The 24,070-nt window shown below is 36.6% G+C and overlaps 1 protein-coding gene and 1 long non-coding RNA gene across 4 annotated transcripts in view; both read right to left on the bottom strand.

Moving 5' to 3' along the window:
* LOC120581602 (uncharacterized) overlaps positions 1–3,357 on the bottom strand; it is a 327,878-nt gene extending 324,521 nt beyond the window's left edge. Inside the window, exons 1-2 of the long non-coding RNA XR_005647346.1 lie at positions 719–3,357; positions 255–369 (exon numbers count right to left, since the gene is read on the bottom strand). This is a non-coding gene — a long non-coding RNA (uncharacterized LOC120581602). The remainder of the gene's footprint in view (positions 1–254; positions 370–718) is intronic.
* Positions 3,358–7,558: 4,201 nt separating this feature from the next.
* Positions 7,559–24,070, bottom strand: part of G3BP1 (G3BP stress granule assembly factor 1) — a 35,108-nt gene continuing 18,596 nt past the window's right edge. For all 3 annotated transcript variants that reach the window (XM_039836650.1, XM_039836652.1, XM_039836651.1), the window contains exons 5-12: positions 21,991–22,081; positions 21,026–21,119; positions 19,642–19,843; positions 18,418–18,519; positions 18,154–18,265; positions 17,823–17,951; positions 17,180–17,289; positions 7,559–14,646 (exon numbers count right to left, since the gene is read on the bottom strand). In XM_039836650.1, coding sequence (XP_039692584.1) covers positions 14,440–14,646; positions 17,180–17,289; positions 17,823–17,951; positions 18,154–18,265; positions 18,418–18,519; positions 19,642–19,843; positions 21,026–21,119; positions 21,991–22,081 — 1,047 coding nt within the window. In that variant the 3' untranslated portion in view covers positions 7,559–14,439. The remainder of the gene's footprint in view (positions 14,647–17,179; positions 17,290–17,822; positions 17,952–18,153; positions 18,266–18,417; positions 18,520–19,641; positions 19,844–21,025; positions 21,120–21,990; positions 22,082–24,070) is intronic.

The raw sequence follows: 24,070 nt of genomic DNA, 5'->3' as shown, positions 1-24,070 counted from the left end.
AAGCCAAACTTGAGATATGTTTACGGGTTGAAGAAAAGGAGAAAGGGCATATCGTGTGTTGTGAAATGCTTCATTGTTTCCCCATTTCAGTGTCAGGCTTGGAACCCTATCCCAGGCCTTCTGGTGGCAGGTAGGGAGAAGTTAAAAAAGAGGAGAGTCTTGGCCCTTGAGGAGATTATCATCTTTGTTTTTTGCCATGAAAGTCAAGGGATTTCACAGCACTGATGGATTTGCCTCTAATACTAGCTTCTCACCTGAGAATCCCATCAAACATCAGGACATTCCACTCTGGTATTTTAGCATGTATGACCTGTGAAGGCTGTAACCCACTTCCCATGGCAGTTGTTTGAATTCTCTCTGCCAGAGTCTCTGGAAGAATCAAAAAGAAAAGCATCAGAGCAGAACTTGTTTAATACGTCTAGGGGGATAACTGCACCTACTCCAAGTTCCCTCCCAGCCTGATCCCCACCCCTCCATATACATAATTTGATCGTAACAAGAAAATTCCAGCAAGATTTAAGAATATTTTTCCCCTGTTTGTCCCTGTTACTTTAGCTGCAGTTACGGGCAGAAAAAGTGGGACTGCTCCAGACCATTGGGGAGGTTCATCTAAATTCATACCATGAGCTAGGCTATACTAATATATATATATTTTATAGCAGGTGTGGCTGGAGTTGGGCCAGCTTTCTCCACCCTCCGCCCCCAAACAAAACCTCACCCTGGCAATGATGTTTCTGAAATTGCTTCCACACTCCTGTAGCTCCAACAAACACTCTTTATAATCAGAAAACACTGCTCCTGTCTTTGCCAACAGGAACATATTTATGCTTTATATCAATGGACTCTCTTCAAAATGTTTATAGGGTGACATGACAAATGATCTTCACTCTCCCTTCATCTGGCCCTGGAATTAATGAAAATATTGCAGACTGAAACTTTTTTCTTGTCCCCAAATTCTTGACTAAAAATTAATACTCGAAAATTAATATTTTTAAATGTAAAATTTTTTAATATGGAAACATTATAAACCGACTGTTTCTTATCCTTGCCCCCATCACCATCTAGTCACTCTCTTTGCCACTGAAAGATTCAAATCAAGGATATTTTAAAAAAGACCTCCAGAATGGACAGATGTTCAATAAAACAAATACAGTGAAATGGTAACTGTATATTCCAGGTGGTTAATAGAGATAGTCACTGTCAAATTCTTTCACATTTTCTCCTGTTTCCTCGGAGCCTCAATTTTCCTATCTGTAAAACAGGAGTATTGAATTAGTTGTGCTTGAAGTTTTCCTAGCTGTAAAGTTTTTTCTAAAGGACATTTCACCAGTTGTCTTTGCTGCAAGGGGAAAAAAAAAAAAAAAAACAGGAGGACTCCCCCAGACTCCAAGGTGGTCCCACTCCACGTTTCGCTCTCAGCTTCCCTCTCTAAACCCTTTGGAGGTTTTCCTAGTACCGTGGAAAGGGCACTAGCTTGGCGGTAGAAGGCTGAGGTGCAACTACCCCAGGCATGTTATCTTGAACAAGACCATTACCTGTGACACCCGGTTTCTCTGTATTTGGGGATAATAGTATCCACATCACAGGTCCAATGTCTAGATAAAATGACACAATGAATGATAACTCCACCCCTTCGTGGTAAACTGTAAAGCATTCTCATTATGAACCCAGTCTCCGAAATGCTTATCACTCCTTCCTCTATTTGCCAGGAGAGGTCATCAAAGAGCTTTCTTTCAGAATCGAGACAGGCTCCCAAAAGAACAATCTACCTGCCCTTACAGAGCAGCTGACACTGACATTGTCTGACTAGCTTCAAGGATCCCTTCACCAGTGTATTACTCCGTGCTTACCTCAGAACTTGTACACACACTGGAGACCTAAATTCTAGTCATTTCACTTATCAAGCACCTACCTCCCTTTTCCTAGGTATTTGAGTACCAACTGAATAGAAGGCATCATATGAAGCTCTGCAAATAGCTGTCTGGTAGACTAGTAACAGATTGTGAATAAACCTTGAATACCACAATATTTCTACCACTGTATGTCAGTCTCTTTAAGCTATATAATTTAATTTCCAGAAGAGCCCTGATCTTATTTTTTTATACACATAGTTGAGGAAAATTAGGCTTTGAAAGTTTATTTTGCCAGCCCAAGTCAAAGCCTTGACTGTTTGGACATGATTCTATAGACAAAGGGAAGCTAAGTTTTGAGAACATGCATGACATATGTTCACCTCTTCCACTTATCTGTTTTTGACCTTCAACAAATTTTATCACGTGACATTAATCACCCAGTTGTAAAAAGCTCTATCTTTCCAAATTGTTGAATATAAAAACAAGTAATTGATGCAGTAATTTGTCATTAAAAAGCAGTACAAAGATGAGACATTCGTTCATTTTAACTTGACCTTATAACTGCTGACAAAAAAAATATACGGACCCTTTTGCCTACATACATTCCAGCATACAAAAATTTAACCTCCTACAACTGTTAAATGCCAAACCAAACATCTCTTGATCAACTCCTTAGTCTTCTTCTCAGAACTGGCCATAAACAACATAAACCTATTAGTCTACCTTAAAAGGTTGAGAGCCCACTAATCCAGTTCCTAGTACGTGAAGGATTTAGTTGATGTGGGGCCATTTTCTAGCTGTAAAGAATTGTGCAAAAGAGCAAAAGAAGTAAGCAATAGGGCAGGGTGGGAATAGGTGGCATTTAGAGAAAGTGAGAACACACTCATCTGTGGTCCTGTACGAGATCCTTGTGCGCCTGGAATGGCTTGGATTTAGCCAGAATCAAGAGTAAGGACTAGACCTTTTCTGGACGTCTTTCCTAAGTCTAGAATCCCTTTAAAACATTCACTCAATTATGAGTCTAATACAAAAAAATGCAAGGCACAGGAACCAAAGGAGAACACTGCCCCTAACTACAGAACTTACAGTTTAGCGAAGTATGATATGGGTATGAACAACTAATTTAAGGGAAGATGTGGTAACTGAGGCAGGGAGAGAAATTCCATCTCATTGGAAAAATCCAAGGTTTCTTGGGATAGGAAGTTGAGCTCAGACTTTAAATAAAAGGCTATTTTCATAGCTGTTTACTATCTGGATTTATATAATTGTGGTCTCACCTACCTTTCAAAGGGCTAAACACAAGTAGCTACTTCACCCAGGCAGGTGTTCAGGTAAAGTGAACACCTCTTTATGAGATACCATTGAAATGAGAGTATTGAAAGTGGCTACCTGACCAATGTTCCAGTAAAGGGCTTTCTAATGACTCTTTACCTCCATCCAAGCTCTGGAAATGAAGATGGAAAATGGAATTACAAGGAAATGTGTAGACATATCTTCTCACACACACACACACACACTCTCTCTCTCTCTCTCTCTCTCTCTCAGCTGCTGCTTGTCTCCAAGTCCTTTATTCCTTTATTCCTGACTTAACATTCCCCTAGGTAACTTGATGTGTACAAACTAAGACAGAGCAGTTCACAGGACAAGGCCTCTGCTTACTGCCGTTCCTGGAACCCACTTGCCCTCATCCAAATCTCTTCAGCTGCATCCAGAAGCTTGGTCTTTGGCATAAGAGAACCATGAGCCACAGCAGGGATGCGAGGAATGCCTTAGCCCCTGCTCTGACAGGCAGGGTCACGCCTGTATTCGTTCTGGACGCTGGTGAGATAAGCGGCACTCTGAATGGACTCTATTTAGTGACCTCCAGTCAGGTTCAGTGGGTCTCCAGGTAACTGCTATGTTACCTGGATGTTGCCTTTGGATGATTTTCCAAAATGCCCAGAGAAAGCAGCTTAGCCTTGGAGTCAGAAGTGGAAGCTCAGGGAGGTCTCAATAGTGTCACTACTTTCCAGTTTTTCTATTAGCTTTGTGTTTAATCCCCCTACACCTGCCTGTCATCTATCTATCCACTATTTACTAAATCAATTATGGTAAGGCAGTGAACTACGAAAGCTGGGCATCAGAATAAAACACAGCCTCTTTTCTTACAATGTAGGAGGGAAATAATAGAAATGCCAAAATAATTACTGAGGAAGGTGGAAATATGGAAGAGAAAGGAGGGTGCTATGAAGCTGGCAGAAAATAAATCATGGAACATTTCAAGGCTTGAAGGCCATTTGAGTAGTAGTAAGTAGTACCTTAAAGAGCAGATGAGATTTTGATGGAAGGAAAGTGTTCCAGCAGAGGAAACACACAAAAAAATATGGAGGTAAAAAACAGGGGCACATGCAAGGTACAGTGATGATCCATTTGGTTAAAGTTTAAAGAATGGTAGACATGGTCGGAAAGATAGACTTGGAGCCCATCATAACAACCTTAAATGCAGAATCGGGGGAGTACTTCTTACAAAGATCAATAGAGTATTCTTTCGTGGGCAGAGCTCACTCTATCTCTTTTCTATCAGCTGACACTTCCAGCCTTATTCATATTTTCCTGCACTTTGGGGGAACTTACCTTTTCCTTCATCTTAGAAGTAGATAAAGTTATAGTATCCATTAGAAATTCAGATTTTCAAAAGCATCAATTCAACCCAACAAGTATCAAGCATTTAGTTTGTGCTGGGTAGACACTACTAAGGAGTTACAGAGGTACAGAAGTCACGGTTCTACATTAAGATCGCTATTCTACTGTGATTCTGAAAAACTTACTTCTACAGTTCTTTTGTCAAATAGCAAGCCAATACTTAATACGACGCAGGTATTTGTAAAAGGAGAGCTTGTGGTCCAAATACTATTATCTTTTGAGCTAAATTATTAAACAGCTGACTTGGAAGGGAAGTACAATCTAGCATGTTCTATGCTCAATAGCATCTGAAATGACTCTGCCCAGCTTAAAGAGCATCCCTACTTAAAGCATGAAATTATGTCCATGGAATAAAAAGGGTACAGAGAGGGAAAAGCCAATGTGAATTAAAAAAAAAAAAAAAAAAAAAGGCAAAATGTAACTGGTTTTTAACCAAGTCATTGCTAGCGGATGTATGTAAAAAGAATAGCTTCTTTCAAAATGACTTACCTTTCTTGGGTAAATTCTCTAGAAAGAATATTGTGAGGAAAGAGGTTAGTATTACTTACCCTATAAATGAAAGATTGGCCCAATCTTTTTTATAAGTGAACCTGCATATCAAGTAGTATTCTAAATTCAAATTTTTCCACATGAGATGTATTTCTATCTCATTTAAAGTTGTACCATGTTTAGCATGCTATTTAGCCTGCAGTTATTTATGTAAGAAGCTAAAAATCGGATGTCCTCACATTTCAGAACATTAAACTTTATACTATGAATTTAAAACATGAAATTCATGCTATTTCATATTTTAATGGTTCAATTTTTCAATACTTAATCCATCATAGTATTTCAGCACTAACAATCGTTAAAATGAGTGAATTAAATCCCGAAGGAGTGTGCATCTTGCTATTTAGTCTATTGGACATAGATGTCTACCCAATGTGACTCTTGTGTATTAGACGTAGTGCAAGATTCTTAAAACAAAAAAAAAAGCTAAACAGCCAAGTTCTACTTTGTAGACACACATAGCGGGGAACTCACTGGCTTTTGTTTTAAGTCTGAAAAGCTAGACAAAATACACATCTTCAACTGCTATAATTAGACTTAAAATGTACAAAGTGAACCACAGAGTAACTAAGACAAAATCCTTAATGCTTTTAAGCCCTCCAGGTGAGGTTGCCAAAGGGTGTCCACGTCTCATTCTCTGGATCTCATTGTCACAATCCACCTGTTGGCTAACTCACTTATCTAGAACTGATGTACATTACTGCAATGTAAATAACTCGTGTCATTTGGGTGAAGAGTGGCTGGCGCATGACTGGAAACGACACTGATTGCTCACTTTCTAAATGTTCATACACAAGTGCTTCCAAATCACAAATTATTTGGTCCTCTCTCCCAAAAAGGTCATTTCCAGAGACCTCTTCTCAAACTTGACTGGCCCAGGGAACCCACGAGAGGGGACTGAATTACCCTGCAGCAATAGTTGTGAACACACTGGAGCCACATTTGGAAACTAGGCCATGCCAGGGATGGACAGGACTACTAGGGATACCCAACTCAGAGCTGGCTAAGACAGACATTAATGAAAAAGCAGTATTAGATTGATTTAAAACATTCCAAAATGAGTTATAACATTATCAAATAAAGGCTCAGTTGGTCACTGGGTAAAAGGGTATTTTATTTACATGATTTATCTTAGACTTAGTAACTTTTCATTTCTTTTGATTCAAGATTATATACTAACAAGGGCCAGTTTCTGCCAACAGACCAGTGTGCAGCCTCGAGTCTAGCCCCAACCTTGCCAAAGTTAGACTTCTGCATAACTGAAAGTCATCTCCAAAGGACTCACCCTTCAAATTTTCCCCATTTCGCTCATTTAGATATTTGCACAAAAGACCTACCCTTTGTCTTAAAAGTTACTTGATTCAGACAAAAGAGTAAATCCCATTATAATTCTTCTTCAAGTGATTTTACATTTCCTTTTTTTTTCCAAAAAGGTAGCTGTCAATGTAAATGTGTCATGACACACAAGGGGTTAAAAGTTCAATGTTAACTTTCGACAGCTCCAGGGATGTGATCTGAAATCTCACACTAGCTTCATTATACTATTACTATTCAAAAAGTTATTTTAACCCCAAAGGACAGAAGGGTATCATGTAATTCTTCAGGTCACAAAGCAGCATTGGCTATGGACTCTGTTACAGGTAAAACAACTCGAAGTTACAATTCTGTGATTCCAGTACTTTAGGGAAGAAACAAAATATATATTGGGCTCGGAAGTGTTTGTTAAGCTACAAAGTACTTAATCACCTATGATGGAAGAAGTTCAAGATGACTCATACTTCCACTTAAAAGACTACAAAAGACACAAGCCCACAGAGAAGTAACTGACAGCTGGCTAAATCAGAAGAGAGTTCTAAGTAGCCTGGGGACATCTTAAACAATTACTTGGCCTAGAAATCTGGGTCAGAATTTCTCAAAGCTCCTCATCCTTTCCCAGAAGAAAATGTGATAGTATGTCTTTTATATGGAAATTTCATTGTATATATGTATAAACTTGGTATGGCCTTAATGCTGCAGTTAAGGATTTGTTTGGCTACCACCTTAAGCAGCGTGTTAAGCAATCGCTTCCTTAATGAAACATTTTTACTTCTTACAGACTCTTAATCTTGACCAACCAATCCCCGCTCCACCCCCCACCTCCGCCCTTACTCTTCCCCCTTTTTTGCATGAAGTCATAAAAGTTATGGCAGTTATTTTTTGGCTTGTAAAAAAAAATTCTATTTCTGCAGTTTGAAGATGGAATGTAAAATTTCTGTGATACATGTATATAAAAATATATTTATTGAACCATCCATATACACATATTCATGCTGATTCCAATGGGAAAAAAAATAAAGTTTTCTGAAATTTTCTCTGTGGTTAATTCAGCTGTTACTATTCAACCAACTTTATGTGAGAGAACTTTTGAAATCTTACAATTACCCCAGAAACCTACCATATAATCTGGAAAACATAATTTCACTTGACAAGGCTTGTATGTTATTCATTCAAGAAATATTTATTGATATGCATGATGGGAGATACACAAATGACTCAGACATAGATCCTGCCCTTAAGGAGCTTACAGTCTAGTAGGGGTGATAGAACACATACATGGGATACATAGTCAGAGCTATGTTTCAGTAAGATGAATCTAATATTGGATTTAATGGAGGCTGGGATAAGAAGAGATAAAGGAAGCTGAGAGGCCGTTGAAATTATCTAGATGAGGAGAAAGATGTGAAAGACTGCTGAGGTAGAACTGACAGGACTTAGCCGGAGACTGGATGTGGGAAATAAGAAAAAGGTAAGCAGATGACTTAAGATTTGGGGCGTGAGTGATGACATGAACTGAGAGAACAATGAAGTTGGTTTGTGAAAAGAAATGAAAATTGGCACATAAAATTCTTCTGCATAAAAACAAAGTGCCCAGGATACACTAATTACTCAGATCAGGGATGGAAGTACCTCGAAATGACTAGTGACCTTCCTCCCCCTCCTCTGCCCACTCCTCAAACTTTCCAGCAATCCCCTCTACTATGAAATGTCATAGTGCCTAAAATGTATTCAATTAAGTCCTATCTCTAGGTAAGCCTCCCTTGTGAGAATGAAAACAAATACACCAATTTACTCAACTCAATGAATCATCATTTAAGGACTCTTTCATACAAGTCACTGTACCTTCTGGGGGAATACAGGGATTAATACCCCAGTCCTTGTCCTCTAGGAGCTTATGGTCTAAATAAGGTAGTAAAACAGATACAGGTCATTCTAATCTTAGGTTGAAGGGGTAAGTTATAAACTCTAGGAACACACTTCGTTGTTTTAAATGAAGATTGGGACAGAATCTCAAATAGGAGGGACAATGTGGAAGGGAAGAAGATGAGAACGAATTTGTTCCTTACTTCAAATTCTGGCCAGATCAATCCCCAAAAAGGGGTTCTCCACTCCTGTTGCAAATCTCCTCTCTTATGAAAAAAAATTAGCTCTTGAACTAGGTCTTCAAAAAAATGACTTTGATGGTACGGGACTAGGGGTAGAAGGGGGATGCAGACGTTTGTCTATCTTCAGGGAAGAAAGAAGGCGCTCGAAGCCACGGAGTCAGCAATGCCTGGCATATTAGAGGAACTGGAAGTAGTTCAGCATGGCTGGAGCATCACTTCCATGAAGAATGGGAAAAATTACTGGAAAGGAAGATTAGGACCCTGATGCATGTATGGCACTGCCAGACACTGAACAGGGTACATGCCTAAGACCAATTTGCTGCCCCTTAGGAGCTTACAGTTATAACAATACAAGGTGGGGAAAGCACCACAATGTACAGATTGCAAAATGCTGACCGATTCAGGAGAAAATTACAGCTGAGTTTCAGCTATTAACACATTAGGATACCCAATAGCTTTCTGACAGCTAGTAGTAAACCCATCCCTGAGGGGAGCACAAGTTAATGTCCTTAGACAACAGGCCCTGGTAGAAATGGGCATTAAGACAGTTCTAAGAAAACAGAGAAAACCCGGTAATGAAAACTGAGCTACAGAAGCAACTGGGTAAGCATATAAAATGTGGCTCCTTCCCTTTTTTCCCCACATCCAGACCTTTAACAGCTCTGGCTTCCTACAGTGAACCTAGGGCAGACTGGTAACGCCTGAAGGTGCTCCTTGTTACTTCTACAAGCCAATGTGAGACTGTACTAATAATTCTCTGAGCCATCTAGCCTTTAAAAACTGAAGGGGTTGTATAAATCACATTAGTCCTTTTCAGCACTAACTTTCTATGATTCAAAGAATTCTAGGAGCCTCTCCTGTCTTTTGTGGTAATCAACAGAATGAGAAGAAAGTTTTAAGAATACACTGTTGTTTCTCACTTAAAATTATGATTTTTCTATATAAATCAAATAATTCCTATGCCATTAGCTAAATTCCACCTCCACCCCACTCTTCTTCAAAAGCGAACATCTACCTACATGAATTTATTTTTAACATGACATGTTCTACATATTCTACTTAAATGTGTACTGAATCTTTAAAATAAAAGAAGTCCTTTTCTTCTCCGTACTTCTTTATGCCAGCTTCTTGGTATGTCTTCATTTAAAGGGCCAAATCAGTGTATATTCACACTCTTCACAAAACCATTTAAGAATTTAAACCAAATCCAAAGTTGAACAGGTGACATCAAAGCTTAAGAAAAGCATCAGTAACCAAAATGGTTAATTACAGCAAGTTAAAACTGTTTATATCCAGATTAAATGACATATAATCATCCCTGTAATTACTACCAAAAGTATAGGCAAACTTCTCATAAGTGGGTTTATGAAAAATACTTGTTAAAATAATTCACAGTGAATTTTTGGTAAACATTCCTTAACTTTATTTTTTCAAAAACTAAGACACATTGAATGGACATAAGTCCCTTTATAATCTGTGACACTGGCCACATTTCAAAGTACTGAACATGTATGGATTTCTGTAGTTGGCCAGTTCATGTGGTTCATGGAAGTAACAATGGAACTGATTTCCAATCCTATTTTTTTCTCACAGGGAACTAAAAAAATTACCAAGTTCAAGTGGAAATTGGAGGAGGGGAGACTGTCCAAGGTTTTCTAAACAAATGATATAATCAAAAAGCGAAAAACCTTGATTCTAAGCCCTACATTAGTGATAATTCAAAACTAAAACTGGCTGTTTTAGGTCACCTTTAATAAACTACTTAGGCCATGATGAGAGACTGTTTCATGAAAGCATGAGCATAGCAGTCTAATTTCAGCATTATCCTGTGGGGGATACATAGTCACTAAAAAAGATGTAAATATAAGTTTTATCTAACATGTGCTGCCATTTCTCCTTTCATATAGTCTAATAAGAGTTCACGAGCCTACATATGGTCCTCAGAACCTAATTATCACAGTACACAAATACAGATCCCAAAAGGTGTTACTACCTTAAAACCAGAAATCCTTATTATCTAGTGCCACATGGCCATTACTTTATCAGCAACATTAATCTACAACCTCATCCCACACAAGACACTGTTAAGTTTCTAATACATTCTTTAAGGTTTCTAAAACATTTATGGAAGACTACCTTTAACTGTCTACTGCCCATTTTTGGTACATTAGGCAGTTAGCTAGAACCCCATATTCAAACAAATGTTGAAGTCGCTTCTTTTACAAGGTTCAAAATTGCTGAACTAAAAGGTCATTTGTATGCAGTTCCTGCAGAGATTCTTTTAAGTAGCACAAAAATAAATTTCAATATAAAAGATATCTTTAGATCAGTAGGTTTGACAAATGCAACCATTTACATAAAACAGGCCACTCAGCATAAACAATGGTCTACAAATTTAAACCTCACAGAAAGGTTATTTCCATATAGATTCTAACAAATTTCTTTCTATAAAGTGCCACGTTTTCTACTAAATCATAAACTCTACAAGGATTTTCAAATAGAGATGAAGGAAAGAATCAGAGAATGGCAGTTATAAGCACAAAACACAACTGCTACAAACTCACCTTGATTATGCTATAAAAATATTATCATCCACATACAGAATCCAAGATTGTGCTACATGTATTAACAAACAAAAAAATAATCTAAGAACAAGTTATTGTGTTACCATATAGTCTGCAAATCAAAAGAAGCCCTATAAAAATCAATGTTTACTTATTTTGTTTACCTTAAAAGAAATAGAGAACGGAAATGCTAACTTTGTTATGAATATTTTGTAGACTGGGTCTCTATGCTGTAGTAATTATTATGATCATGTCCTATTATCTTAATGTTGTTCAAATGTAAATAGGTAGGCATTTTGGTTCTAGAGAAAAAGCATCAGTTCTAGAGGCCAGTCTGCTGCTCCTTGCTACATGAATGGCTTGGAGGCCTAGTCAAGTAACTGCTCTGATGTAGTTTCTTCTTTATCTACTTTGAGGGAAATAGCACCTAATCCACAGAGTCGTTGTGAAAATTAATTTTATAACCTAAAACTAAAGTGCAATTCAACTACAACTAACACTGTGGCAGTAACCTACTCATTCAATAGCTCAAAAGTTGAGAATGCAGGAATACAAAAGTAAAGCCCAACCTCAATATAAAAGCAAAAGTATTTTTTAAGTCCCAAGATCTATATATTTTCAAGAGATCATAAAGAACTAAAACCCACTGAACCAAATTAATTTTACCTAATAAGATACGAGGTTAAAAAAAACGGGTGGTGAGTGTTAAGCTCAGTGGAAAATAACTGTACATTGGGCCATTCCTACATATGAGAAATTGTATTTTAAAATCTTAAAAAAGGTTGACTGTGATGAGCTGATGCTGCCTATAGAAAAATCTTTCCCTATTTAATTTCACTTTCTACCTGTGTGAATACATGTATCTCTATGGTATCACGTTTATGCATCAGCAATAATGTAAACAATATCGGGATTCTTAATAGTGTTAACCATGATGCTAAATCCTATTTAGAAAGTCCAAAACTCTACAATCATCCCAACTCCAATGAAGTGAAATTACTGAAGCAAACTTTTGTTTTCCGAGATTATGCAGTAATTCTGTGCAAGTTACAAAGCAGCATCTACACATTGCTACTACCTCTCCAACATTTCTTAAAACCACACGATTGGTACAAATGAAGGAAAACGAGATTATTACTTGCAGTAGATATTATAATTCCTGAAAGAGCTTTCTACTTGCTAATTTGTCTATTTTATTTATCTGTGGCTTTATTTCAAAAGAGTAAGTCTTCTACTCCAGTTGTTCTAACCCACCACTCCACCCACCGCCCATTAGAGGAGTAGAGACCATTCCTATTCTCATCGCATTGATTCATTTTCACAGAACATTTGGCACTGCTGGTCCCCACCCACTAAATGCCCGACGCAGTGTCTTCCCTCCAATACCACACATTTCCAAATGTCCTCTAGGATAGAATAACCAGCTCAAGATGAATATCACTGCATCTAGTTGGTGCCCTTAAACCCCTGAGTAGGAAAAATTCCTATTTTGAAATGTATGTTTTAGTATTCACTTCTGAAAAATGATTTCTAGGTTATCCATAATTTATGATCTTAATACTCCAAAAATAACTCAGGCTGTTTTTTTTTTTCCACCACAAGCTTAATATAAGCTACAGAAGTACAAGCTGAATTTCTTCCAATTATCACTAGCCTGAGACAAATTAATTGGTTACCAAATAATTACTTAAACTGACTCCCAAAACAGCCATGTGACTCCATTATATAAGTCTCTTTCTGTGAAGGAGATGTTGCCAATTTTCAAATATTTGAGGTACTGCGGACCAACTGATAACATCAAACTTCATTTTAGTTTAAGACTACACCCTTAAGCAAACCTAGTTTCCCAGTAACAGCAAAACAAAACATTCCTATTCCTACTCATATACTGTCCTCAAACAACAGTCCTAAAGATGAACACTGTTAAGAAGAAAATAAATAAGTTAAATCTGACAACCTCGTTGCCCTTCAGTTAGTAATGACAAGCAATCATACAAAGCCTTGCTTTTACAAATGTGTAAACAAAACCTTCACCCACCTCACACACAGCACTCAACAAACAACATACTATGTAAAACGAGCATTAGTCTATATTGCCAGATTAAATTTTCTTCCAGAAATATTTTAATAAAAATTGGCCATTTCCAAGAATCACCCACTGCATGTCCATCAATAAAAGAGAACCATAATAAAATATAAAATTTACCATATGGCTATGATTTAAAGGAAGAAAACTAGCAGACACTCAAGCACATCAGCAAAATCCAATATTAAAATCACATTCCTCCTCATGGGCTATGATTAGAATTCTGAACAGATATCAAAATAAAACAATACAAATGCTGAACTATTTAGGTCAAAGGACCTCTATAGAAGCATCTATCCTCAAAGGCATTCCAGTTTGAGACTCAATTTCAGAATAAGGCATAACAAATAAACAGAAGACGTACAAGGTTGAAAGAGGGATTCTACAATTCCCAACATACTCTGAACCTGAAAAAACAAATCTAGACGTTTTATTATTTTTTCTTTAAACAATCGCCAAGACTGGAATCAGAGATAAATAGAAGGCACACAGTTTTGCTCTGGTTTTGAATTATTCAGATTGGGGGAAGGGTAGTTTTGTTTTGTTTTTTAGCTTTTTTTTTTACAAATACAAATTAAACATGAAAAAAACTACTTCAAAAAAACCTAACAATTCAAGAAAAGCATATCAGTTATATTCTAGACATTTAAAACCTATCTCACAATTTAAATTTCAATGGTAAAAACAGGTTTTAGAATTGTTTTGTGATCACATATCAAAGAAAAAACTCTAACACCTTTTATTCAGTTTTTAACCATACCAGTGAAAATCAAAACTGTCAATTTTTCCAATGGCAGTTTCTCCACACCAGAAGGTAGTCATGACTCTCAAAGAACAATCAGGGTTTTTCCTGCCTTCGAAATGTTTATCAAATCCTGTATTTCTCAAAGACTTTTGAAACACGTAGAAAATAAGTAAGAAATATCCCAATGTCAGTAATAAGTGAGACACATTCCTTTGGGAAATGGCTGTTAAAAAAAAAAATCCAGTCTGTATATGCAAAGTAAAGCAAGGAAATCAGTCTTTTTTTTTCTTCTTTAAAATTCATTTTTCCTAAAATATCATTCCACAAAATTGGAAGTGAAAGACTAAAACGTGAGGGGAGGGGAAGGGAGGGAGGGGAAGGGAACACACACCATTAACACAAAAAGTAAAATTGTACAAACGTAAGCAGTTTTATGAGACCAAGGTCATACTGCAAGATACCAAAAGGTGGATGAAGAAATTCACCATTCTGCAGGAGTGGGGTTTGCACTGCTGCATGAAGATCAGTGAAGAAAAATTCACTGCCTTGGAGCAACTCCCCTTCCCACTCCAAATCCTGGTTTCTGCACCATGCCACCACGGGGAGGGCCTCTCATTCCACCACCCAGCCCACCTCGAGGGCCTCCGGGTCCCCGTAGGCGGTTATCTCGCCGGTCCCCTTCTCGGGCAGCTCGAGTCTTCTTCTCTTCCACATTCAGACGGACCTCACCTCTGAACATGATGGGCTGTAAGAGTCAAAGTGAGCAGAATTACACACAGTGCCAATGTGCTACCAACTATCGAAGATAAAGCAAAGCTATTATAAAGAATCAGCAGCTTACAAATCACCTATGCTTTCACGGTTGTTTTTGTTTCAAATTCTGAACACATAAATGTCCTCCATTAACAAGTACATGGAAAGATGGTCAGGTATGCAAACTAGTTCAAAAAAGTCCATTTAAATAGCACAGCAGCACAAGTAAGTCTCATTGTGCTTATATTAAAGTATATCTTATTTTCCCATAAAATCACATAAATAGAATATAAGAATTGTCAACTTCTTTATGGATTGGTAGGCTTAGAATAAAACCCCATCAAAACCTAATGTGGAAAGATTGTGCTGCACGTATTTATGCAAAGTACATATACATCTTAAAAACATCGTTTATTTCATCTAAATTTAAGAAAATGCTATTTGCCTCAATAGATATTTGGAAAATATTGAAGACAATAAAGATAACATGTCTTATTGAAAGGAAAAATAGATATATCCACACTAAGTCTTTGGCCTTTTTTTTCACTCAACAGAGTTTAAATAGAAAACAAAGGGCTACTTAAGATTCCAGTGACTTCAATGTACACTCCTCACTAGCACTCCCTGGTTTTCTAATCGTGATTTTTAAAACATATCTAACAGTACTTACTATGCAAAGAAGTGTTCTATATGCTTCACTTTTATTATCTCTTTTATCTCTTCACAACAACCCTCTGAGAGTTGTTGTACCTATTTTAGAAGACCAGTGAATGAAGGGCCAGAGAGGTTAAGAAACTTTGCATGATGGAAGAGGCATACGAACCGAGGCATCCTATTTGGAAAGTATAAGCTTTGAACCACTATGTTACATGGAAGTATGTCAAACACCATGGTTATCGGGTTTATATAAGCTATTCTGTACTCATAAAAAATTACTGAAGGGAGGATGGTAGATTTTATCAATACAATGAGATGAGGGAAAAGCAAGCTATAGTTGAAGTCCTCAAAGTATAAAGGTGTAATCTGAAAGTACACATAAAAAAAAAGGCTTCTTTTGGGCCAATTTATATTTTAAACTTGGATTAAATTTATATTTGTACATTTATATATATAATACTTAACGCAAATTTTTTTATATACACACTATATAAATCACTTCACACACAATCTGAAACGTTGTTCCCAGCAATGTTCTAAATAGGAAGAATCAAATCATATATAAGTCTGAAAGATTAAGGAAAGACAGGCTGAGGCTGAGATGTTTTAAAATGTAGTTATGAAAGTCATCTCTGAGGAGTTACCTAAGGGTAGAAGCAATCTGAAGGAAAAAAGGTATCAGACATACTCACAGCCCTTTTTCTAAGGAAACTGATCTCAAACAAACAATTCTTATGCATGAAGATGCCATGGCTTACCCACATTCATAAAGTAAAACAAACCCCTTATCTCAAGCAATTCTAGGAAGCCAGCTATCGGGTCTGACCTCCTTTGGCCCACTGGGATGATCATACACTCTTAGAAAGTATGAATTCAAGGCTGTACCAAAAAGGTTTCCCACTGGATCTACTGCAAGCTCAATGATGGATTTATCCACAAAACCTACTGGAGATTTCTGGGTTTGGTATTATGTGACATTGGTGAGATAAGCCACTGTTCTGTCCTCATTTCTCAGTGTTGTGTCGATGCTTCCCAAAGGCAGTGGTCAGTTTGAAAGATAATGCACACTTGCAGATTAAGGCTCACATAATGTTATGACCAAAACAAACTTTTCAATATACCCATTAACATTCAGGAGAACCTCTAAGAAATAATGATCTACAATATTTCTATTACATAGCTAATAAAATTTGTAGTTTAATTTGCAGAGACTGAAAGCAGATTAGTGGTGGCTAGACGCTGGGGAGAGAGAATATGGGGGATGGGAGAGAGACTGCTTAATAGATAAGGGGCTTACTTTTGATTTAAATGTTTTGTTAACTAGATAGGTGATGGTTGCACAATAATGTGTCAATACCACTGAATTATAAATTTTAAAAGTTATTGTTCATAGCAATAGTAATATTAACAAAAATAGTCCCAGGCAGGGTGACTCCAAACCCAGACAATTTATGGAATAAAAGCAGAAGCTCCTCACAGTTATACTCAGACAATAGTTATGTACCAAGACTTCCCTGGTCAAACTGGCTCTTCCCTGGCTCTTAAGTTATCTTAGCTAAATGTAACATTGTATTTCATCTACACCAGAAGCCACCACCAAGAAAAGGAATTTGCCTAAGTCTCAGAGCACTGATAATTTATTAGTTATTTCATTCTCATCATTCACTAATTCGAAACCTGTTATTCAGACATTTTTGTTTTGCTAAACTCTCAGGCAGTTCTTTTAATAATGGTTGACTATGATGGAATATATTACTCAAACATATTGGAGTAAATTGCACTTTACATAAACTTTACATAAAGGGCATAGTTGTAAAGATGAACACACTCTTATTGGGGGGGGGGGAAATATATGAAAAACTGCTTACCCTGTTGCTGAGGACCTTCTGAACAGGTTCAGAATCATCAAACACAACAAAACCAAAATTGGGTAATTTCCCACCACTGTTAATGCGCAGCTCAACCACATTCCCATATTCTGCAAATGAAATACAAATTCTCAAATAACTTACTACAACATTTCTTTTAAATATTACATGCGTACTATGATAGCCTCTAGACACATGTGGCTACACAGCACTGGAAATGTGGCTAGCCTGATGTGCTATAAGTACAAAAAGACTTAGTATGGGAAAATGTAAACTATCTCATATTTTTACATGTTGAAATGACATTTTAGACACATTGCATTAAATAATTATATATGTAGTTCATCTTCTATTTCCATTGGGCAGTGCTGCATTACATGAATCTAGTGTTTAAAACTCAATTACCATCTACAGCCACGCCACCCTGAACAAGCCCCGATCCCGTCTGATCTCAGAAGCTAATAAGCAGGGTCAGGCCTAGTTAGTACTTGGATGGGAGACCACCTAGGAAGACCAGGTGATGTAGGCGTAAAAAATAAAAAATAAAAAAAAAAAGGGATTGTAAGCTGACAAGGTCCTTGCAATCTGTAAATGAATGAATGAATGAATGAATGAATAAAATTTTAAAAACTCAATAACCTACTTTGAAAGAAATCTTTAAGCTCTGATTTGTCCACCTCATGAGGTAGATTGCCAATGAAAAGTTGGTGACTGTCAGGGTGTCTCACAATTCTTCGGGGTTCAACATCGCCTTGCTCACCAGCCTCCCGAACTTAAAAACAGCAACGAAAGACAAAGAACACATCTTTCAGGCCGATATTTTTTTCTCTACCCTAAATAAAGGTAATTCTATCAACTCCACAATTCTGTTTTAAGTAAACAAATATCAATCACTCCCCTTGCCCCACCCCTGGCAAAATAAGCTCTCACCTCAAAATCCCCCAACCAGAAAAGTCACCCTTCTGAGCTCTTACTTGGTCTAGGTCCCCTCTGGGGAGGAATATTTATTCGTTGTTCTCGAACTCTTTGATCCCTCTGAGGCCTCTGTGGTGGAATCTGAGATTCAGGTTTAGACTCTGGACGAGGCTGAAAAATTTGTAAGTTAACTTTTGTGTGAAAACAAAGCAAGTTGACTTTTTTTCTTGTGAAGTTCTCTCATTCTCTAAACCTCTATGAAACCACATTACACAAAATACAAGTAAATTTGCCTTTATATACAAGCTCAATTAGAAACTCACCTGTGAAGCTGGTACTTTAACAACATGAGGTGGTATCCCAGTAACTGGAACGGCTCCACTGGGTGGAAGGTTCTTACTGGTCACAGATGCCCAGGAAAATGTCTAAGGTAACAACACCAGCACCAGATGATTACACCATATATCAAAACAACATAAAAGCTATTGGCTCTTGATTTCTTATACGTAACATATGCATCACGTTTTCATAGGCAAGATGCAGTTTATAAATATCTTGAGATTCCCTTTTCCCTATTTACAAATTTAGTACTAAAATTATTTAGAATTACAAACATGACCCAATTTCACCAACTTTAGAATGATCTTTAACACTTTTTCAATCCATATCAAAATCACCAAATCCTATTATTTAACTCTTAATTATCTTCTCTCCATCTCAACTACCATGACCCTAGTCTAAGATACTATCATCTCTCTCCAGGAATATTATTATAACCACCTAGTACACAATCTAGCCAACCTACTTTTCTACCTGCAAGCTAAAGTCATCTCACCACTTCTCTCCTACTCACCTACTGGCTAAAGGAGAGACCAAGAACCCTATCCATTTTACAGATAGTTCCCATTCCTAAAATACCACCACCATACAGACATTTGAATTAACTGCTAAAAATGCATAAATGATGTTATGTAAGAACACTGACCCCATAAATACAACTCTAAAACATGTTCCTTCTGAGTAACAAATGGAAAGGTTCTGTTGGTTCAGTGAACATCATCGCACTGTGACTCAGGAGGAGTAACTGAAAAGCTTAAATATTTGAAATTAAGTATTCTAATTTATACTTCTACTGTAAAGTTATCCTCAATTAAATTTCACGGAAAAAGGCTGGCAAAGTCTGTTGTGCCATGTAATTTTTTAAAAGATACATTACCACTTTCTGTTATAATAAGTATGTAATAACTGTAATTTAAAAGATGAAATATTAAAAAGATGATGGGTTGTTGATATGGTGGTAAAAATAAGAAAGCACCTGAAATTTTTGGTCTAAAAAGTATTCAAGTTTCCTTAGAGGGGAAAAACAGTTATTTTTGATTTTATAAAGCAATACGCAACTTCTAATCTGAGGCATGGCTCGACATGTAAGAAATTTCTCTGAACCACCAATATGTAAATGCACCTACAAAGGAAAACCAAATAATAATAAAGAAGAGAGAGTTTTAAAAATAAACGAAATAGAATAAAAATGAAGGCATGTTCCATACCCTCAGGTCTTCCTGCGCTGTTTGAGCTATGTCTGTAGGTGCTGGAGAAGAACTCTTCTGAGCATCCTCAGGAGCAGTTTCTTCCAATACTGGCTCAGACTTTTCCTCTTGGATTTCAGATACGGGTTCTTGCTCCGATTCTGGTTCAGGATCAGGCTCTGGTTCAGCAACAGGTTCCTCTAAATGTTCTTCCAAGTCATTGCTTTCACAGGAAAATTTGAGAAATATCATTCTGCCTCCATTGATTTAGCTAGTAACTCCCAAGTATTTATAAACTACAGAGACCTGAACCCAAAAAAGTTCTTAGAAATACATTTCAGTATTAAAACACTTTTCAGAAAAATACTCAATGAGCAAATCTTAACTACTATCAGACTAGCTAAATTCTCGTAAGTAAATGCATGAAAATGGATTAAAATGAACCAAATCACTGTTTCTCAGAATCCCCAAACTATTACAATTTACCCATCACACATCACAAAACTCTAATAGGCTATGGCTGGAGAGGGGAAAGGATTGTTGAGTTGTTCTATGGGTACAGTTTCAGTTTGGAAGGATGAAAAGTTCTAGAAAAGTGTTATACAACCACATGCATACACAGTTAACACTACTATACAGCACACTTAAAAATGCTTAAGATGACAAATTTTGTTATGTGGTTTTTACCATCAAAAAACTCATAATAAATAAAAACAAGGAATTTGAGAAAAAAAGACAATAGTTATGATTCAGAATAGTTCTTTACACCTCCACATAATCAGTTTGTTAAAGCTGCAGGGGTTTTCCCCCATAAAATTCTAGTTTAGTAGGTTTGTGGTGTGACAATAAATCATTTTCAACAAGTAACCCAGGTAAGTACTGAGGTAATTCATCACCACACCTGGAGAAAAATTTCAAAATATCCTTTAAGCACTGAATATTAATGTTACTGCTATCATATGGCAACAAGTAAATCCTGTATAAATTTCTATTCCTAGCAAACACACTTCTGTTCCACTGTAGATTAAAAAAAAAAAAAAAAAACAAAACCCTAAGATAGCCACACATTTATTGTCTGAGTTAATTAATGAAATTCTTTACTGCTACTAAACTCATGTCTGAATTTCTATTAATTTATGCCTGATCTCTAAATAAGTCCTTATCACCCAGAAACTAAACCAAAAAGCAACTGGTAGATACTATTTAAACAGTCCTCTTAGAGCAATCTTTAAACACATTACAGATATTTTTTGGTTCGAAGATACAAAAAGCAAAACCTTTCTTCTGAGAAATTATCATTATTCTCTGAGATAATACCTGAGATTACATGACTGTCTTCCAACAAAGAGAAAGACTAGACAACCCAAGTTCTCATGCAGCTCTGGACAGATAAAGGTTTCCTTACCTGACAGTCTGATCATAGAAAGTCCCAGAATCATCGGGTACCACCTCAGGTGTCTGCTGTCTTTCTTCAGGTTCTTCTACTTCTTCCTCAGATTCTAAGGGAGATAAGAAATTTAAAGTAATTTGTGTTTATTACTTGATTCACAAATATACTTAATTTCACAATGTTCATAATAAAAAAGGCAATAAGAAAAGCAGATATATATAAAAATGTAAAGTAAGTAAGGCAACTTGGTAAAATTATGGCATAGGCTTTAATAACAGAATTAAAGTAATTATAGTGTTTGTGTTAAAAACATGGAATCTGAAGTCATATTGCCAGTAATCTAATACAGGCTCTACATGGCAGTGCCCTAATTAAATGGGAACGATAGTACTGAAAGTACTTATTTATAAGGCTACTGTATTACAAAATAAATATGAAACACTTGGAGTCTTCTCAGCCATATAGAAATTGTCTTGAGAAAATTCTCCATGGGTATCTTGTGTTTCTATACATTTTACAATTGGGGAAATAGCTACCCTTTGTTTTAGACTATCTTTTAAGAACATTTACACAGCAAACAACCTCAGAAAATAGTTTCTCCCTCCAGAGCCAAGAGAAGGCTTATTTACTGCCCATTATAAGATCTGGGTTCCCTAAACTTAAGGTTCCACTCTTGTAATGCACCCTACTGCAATGCAGGTATCATATGGACTTCTTCATATTGTATGGAAACAGTGGCAAAAATGCTTCTATAGCTGCTGTGAAAAAAACCTACTTCTGACCTAGAAGTTTTGTCTTCTACCAAAATCCATGAAGTAGGCTAACCTATTAGCTTCAAGTAGGTTTAAAACTCAGACCCTTCATGTCTTGACAATTAGAAGTTATTAATAAAGAATATGAAGTATAGTGAAAAAATTCAAGAAACCCATATTCTCTTCAGGACAACTGATGCCATCAAAAAATTTAGACAAGTAACTTACCCTCCTGAGGCTCAGTGACAAAACCACCAAAGACCTCATCTTGGTATCTGAAGATATCATTGTGAACGTAGAACTTGTTTGCAACAGATCCCTGCAATGCCAACAAAAAGTTTTCACTTATTCAGCAGACTTTTAAAAACCAAATCACCCCATACCAGTGGTTCTCAACTGAGGGCAATAGCGTTTCCACAGAAGCCACTTGTAATATCGAGAAGCACAACTGACAATTATTGAGTACAGGGCAGGTATACTGCTAAACATCCTTCAATGCATAGAACAGCCAGCCACAACAAAGACTTATTCAGCCCAAAATATTAATAGCACCAAGACTGAAAATCCCTGCTCCACATTATGCCTGTTAAAATAAAAACTACACTCAAATATATGGCTTGCTTTAAATACCACTAGATGGATATCCAAAAAATTGATAAAGCCACAGCCCATGCCTCAACTAATTTCTACAACAATAAATACCTTACTACCAACTGCAGCAGATATTTAAAATTCCCTAAATCTGTATCCAATACTATTGACACAAGCACTCAAGGGTGATATATAGCTGAAAAGGTTTGCCTACACCAGATAAGACACATTTGAGTCTAAATCCAACTATGTTGATTACTAAGTTATTCAACTTCTAAGGCTGTTTCCTCATCTGTAAAAAGGGATACCAACATATACCTTAGAGCTTTAAGTATCAAATACGATAGTTTATGTAACAATACAACATACTAAAACTATGAGTCCTCCTCTTTGAAGGAAAATAAAAGAACTATAAGTACTTACAATTGGCGATCATATCCCACATGATTCCTTGCATATTTAAAAGCCCATCAACAGTTTTATATTGCAGATAATCTAAGCCTTCCTCTAAATATCTTGACTAAAATGATCTCATAATATTTTATATTCAAACATTAAAATGATAGGGTTTTAGATTCACTATCCTAAATAGAAAATTTATCTTAAGGGTAATTAGAGAAAACATTTAATCAGCAAGTCCTCATTGAGCCACTTCCACATGCTTATATAGACAGGCTACCTGCCGAGGCTCAGCTACTTGCATTATGTTGACTAATGCAATTACTCAACATAAATCTGTGGTCCTTTCATGATAAGCGTAATAACTAAAAGGAGCCAAGGCTCCTTAAGAAAACAATTGTTTCAAGAACTGGGGCTGGGGCCGGGACAGGGACAGTGCCTAAAAGTTATAAAGATGAACTTAAAATTACCAAGTTTTCCACCAAAAACAAAGAAACAAACAAAAAACACAAGGGAGTTCATACTTACTACATCAATATAAAGTTAGCAATGGACTAAATCCATTAAATGAACAAAGACTCCATGAGTGATTAATAGACAGGAGATGAGGCAAAGTTCTCTATAATAGAACACCAACTAATAAATATAGAATAACAGAATCAGATAATCACCATTTGTAACCATCAGAGTAGCAGTTGGTTCCAGTGAGAATCATCAATGAATGCAAAAACTAGTACTTAAGTTTGATGATAAACACAATATTTACATTGTCTCAAGGAATCACCCACAATTACTTACTTATGAGAAAAGTAGAAATACTAATTTTATGGTGATGAAACCTGCTGTCTACTGAACACCACAGCAACTAAATGATCAAAGTTAACATTACTAAATATTGGGCTGACTGACATCAAGAGTCTCCCTAATGTAAGGCAGTGAAAGACACGTGTATAGCCTACATCTAATCACAAGTTATCAGACACTTCACACTGAGGCATTCTATGCATTAACTTGATCGCACTTTTCAAAAAATGCCATAAAAAACACAAGGTTAAAGAATTTGCAGATTAAAGGAGACTAAGGAGACATGATACCTATATACAATGTGTAATCCTGGACTGAATTTTGGACCGGGGTTGGGGGTGATTACTAAAAAGGACATTACTGGGACGACAACCATAATTTAAATATTCACAATAGATTAATAATTGGATTGCATCAACACTTCTTAAATTTGATGACTGTGCTATGGTTATGGAAGAGATTTCCTTATTCTCAGGAAATGCTCAGTTAAAGATCTAAGGATGAGTAGGCATGA

This window comes from Pteropus medius, unplaced genomic scaffold (genome assembly GCF_902729225.1).
Source record: "Pteropus medius unplaced genomic scaffold, Ma_sr-lr_union100, whole genome shotgun sequence".
In the NCBI taxonomy this organism is placed as follows: domain Eukaryota; kingdom Metazoa; phylum Chordata; class Mammalia; order Chiroptera; family Pteropodidae; genus Pteropus; species Pteropus medius.
The sequence above is the reverse complement of the archived record's forward strand: the minus strand, read 5'-3'. Positions and strand labels throughout refer to the sequence as shown.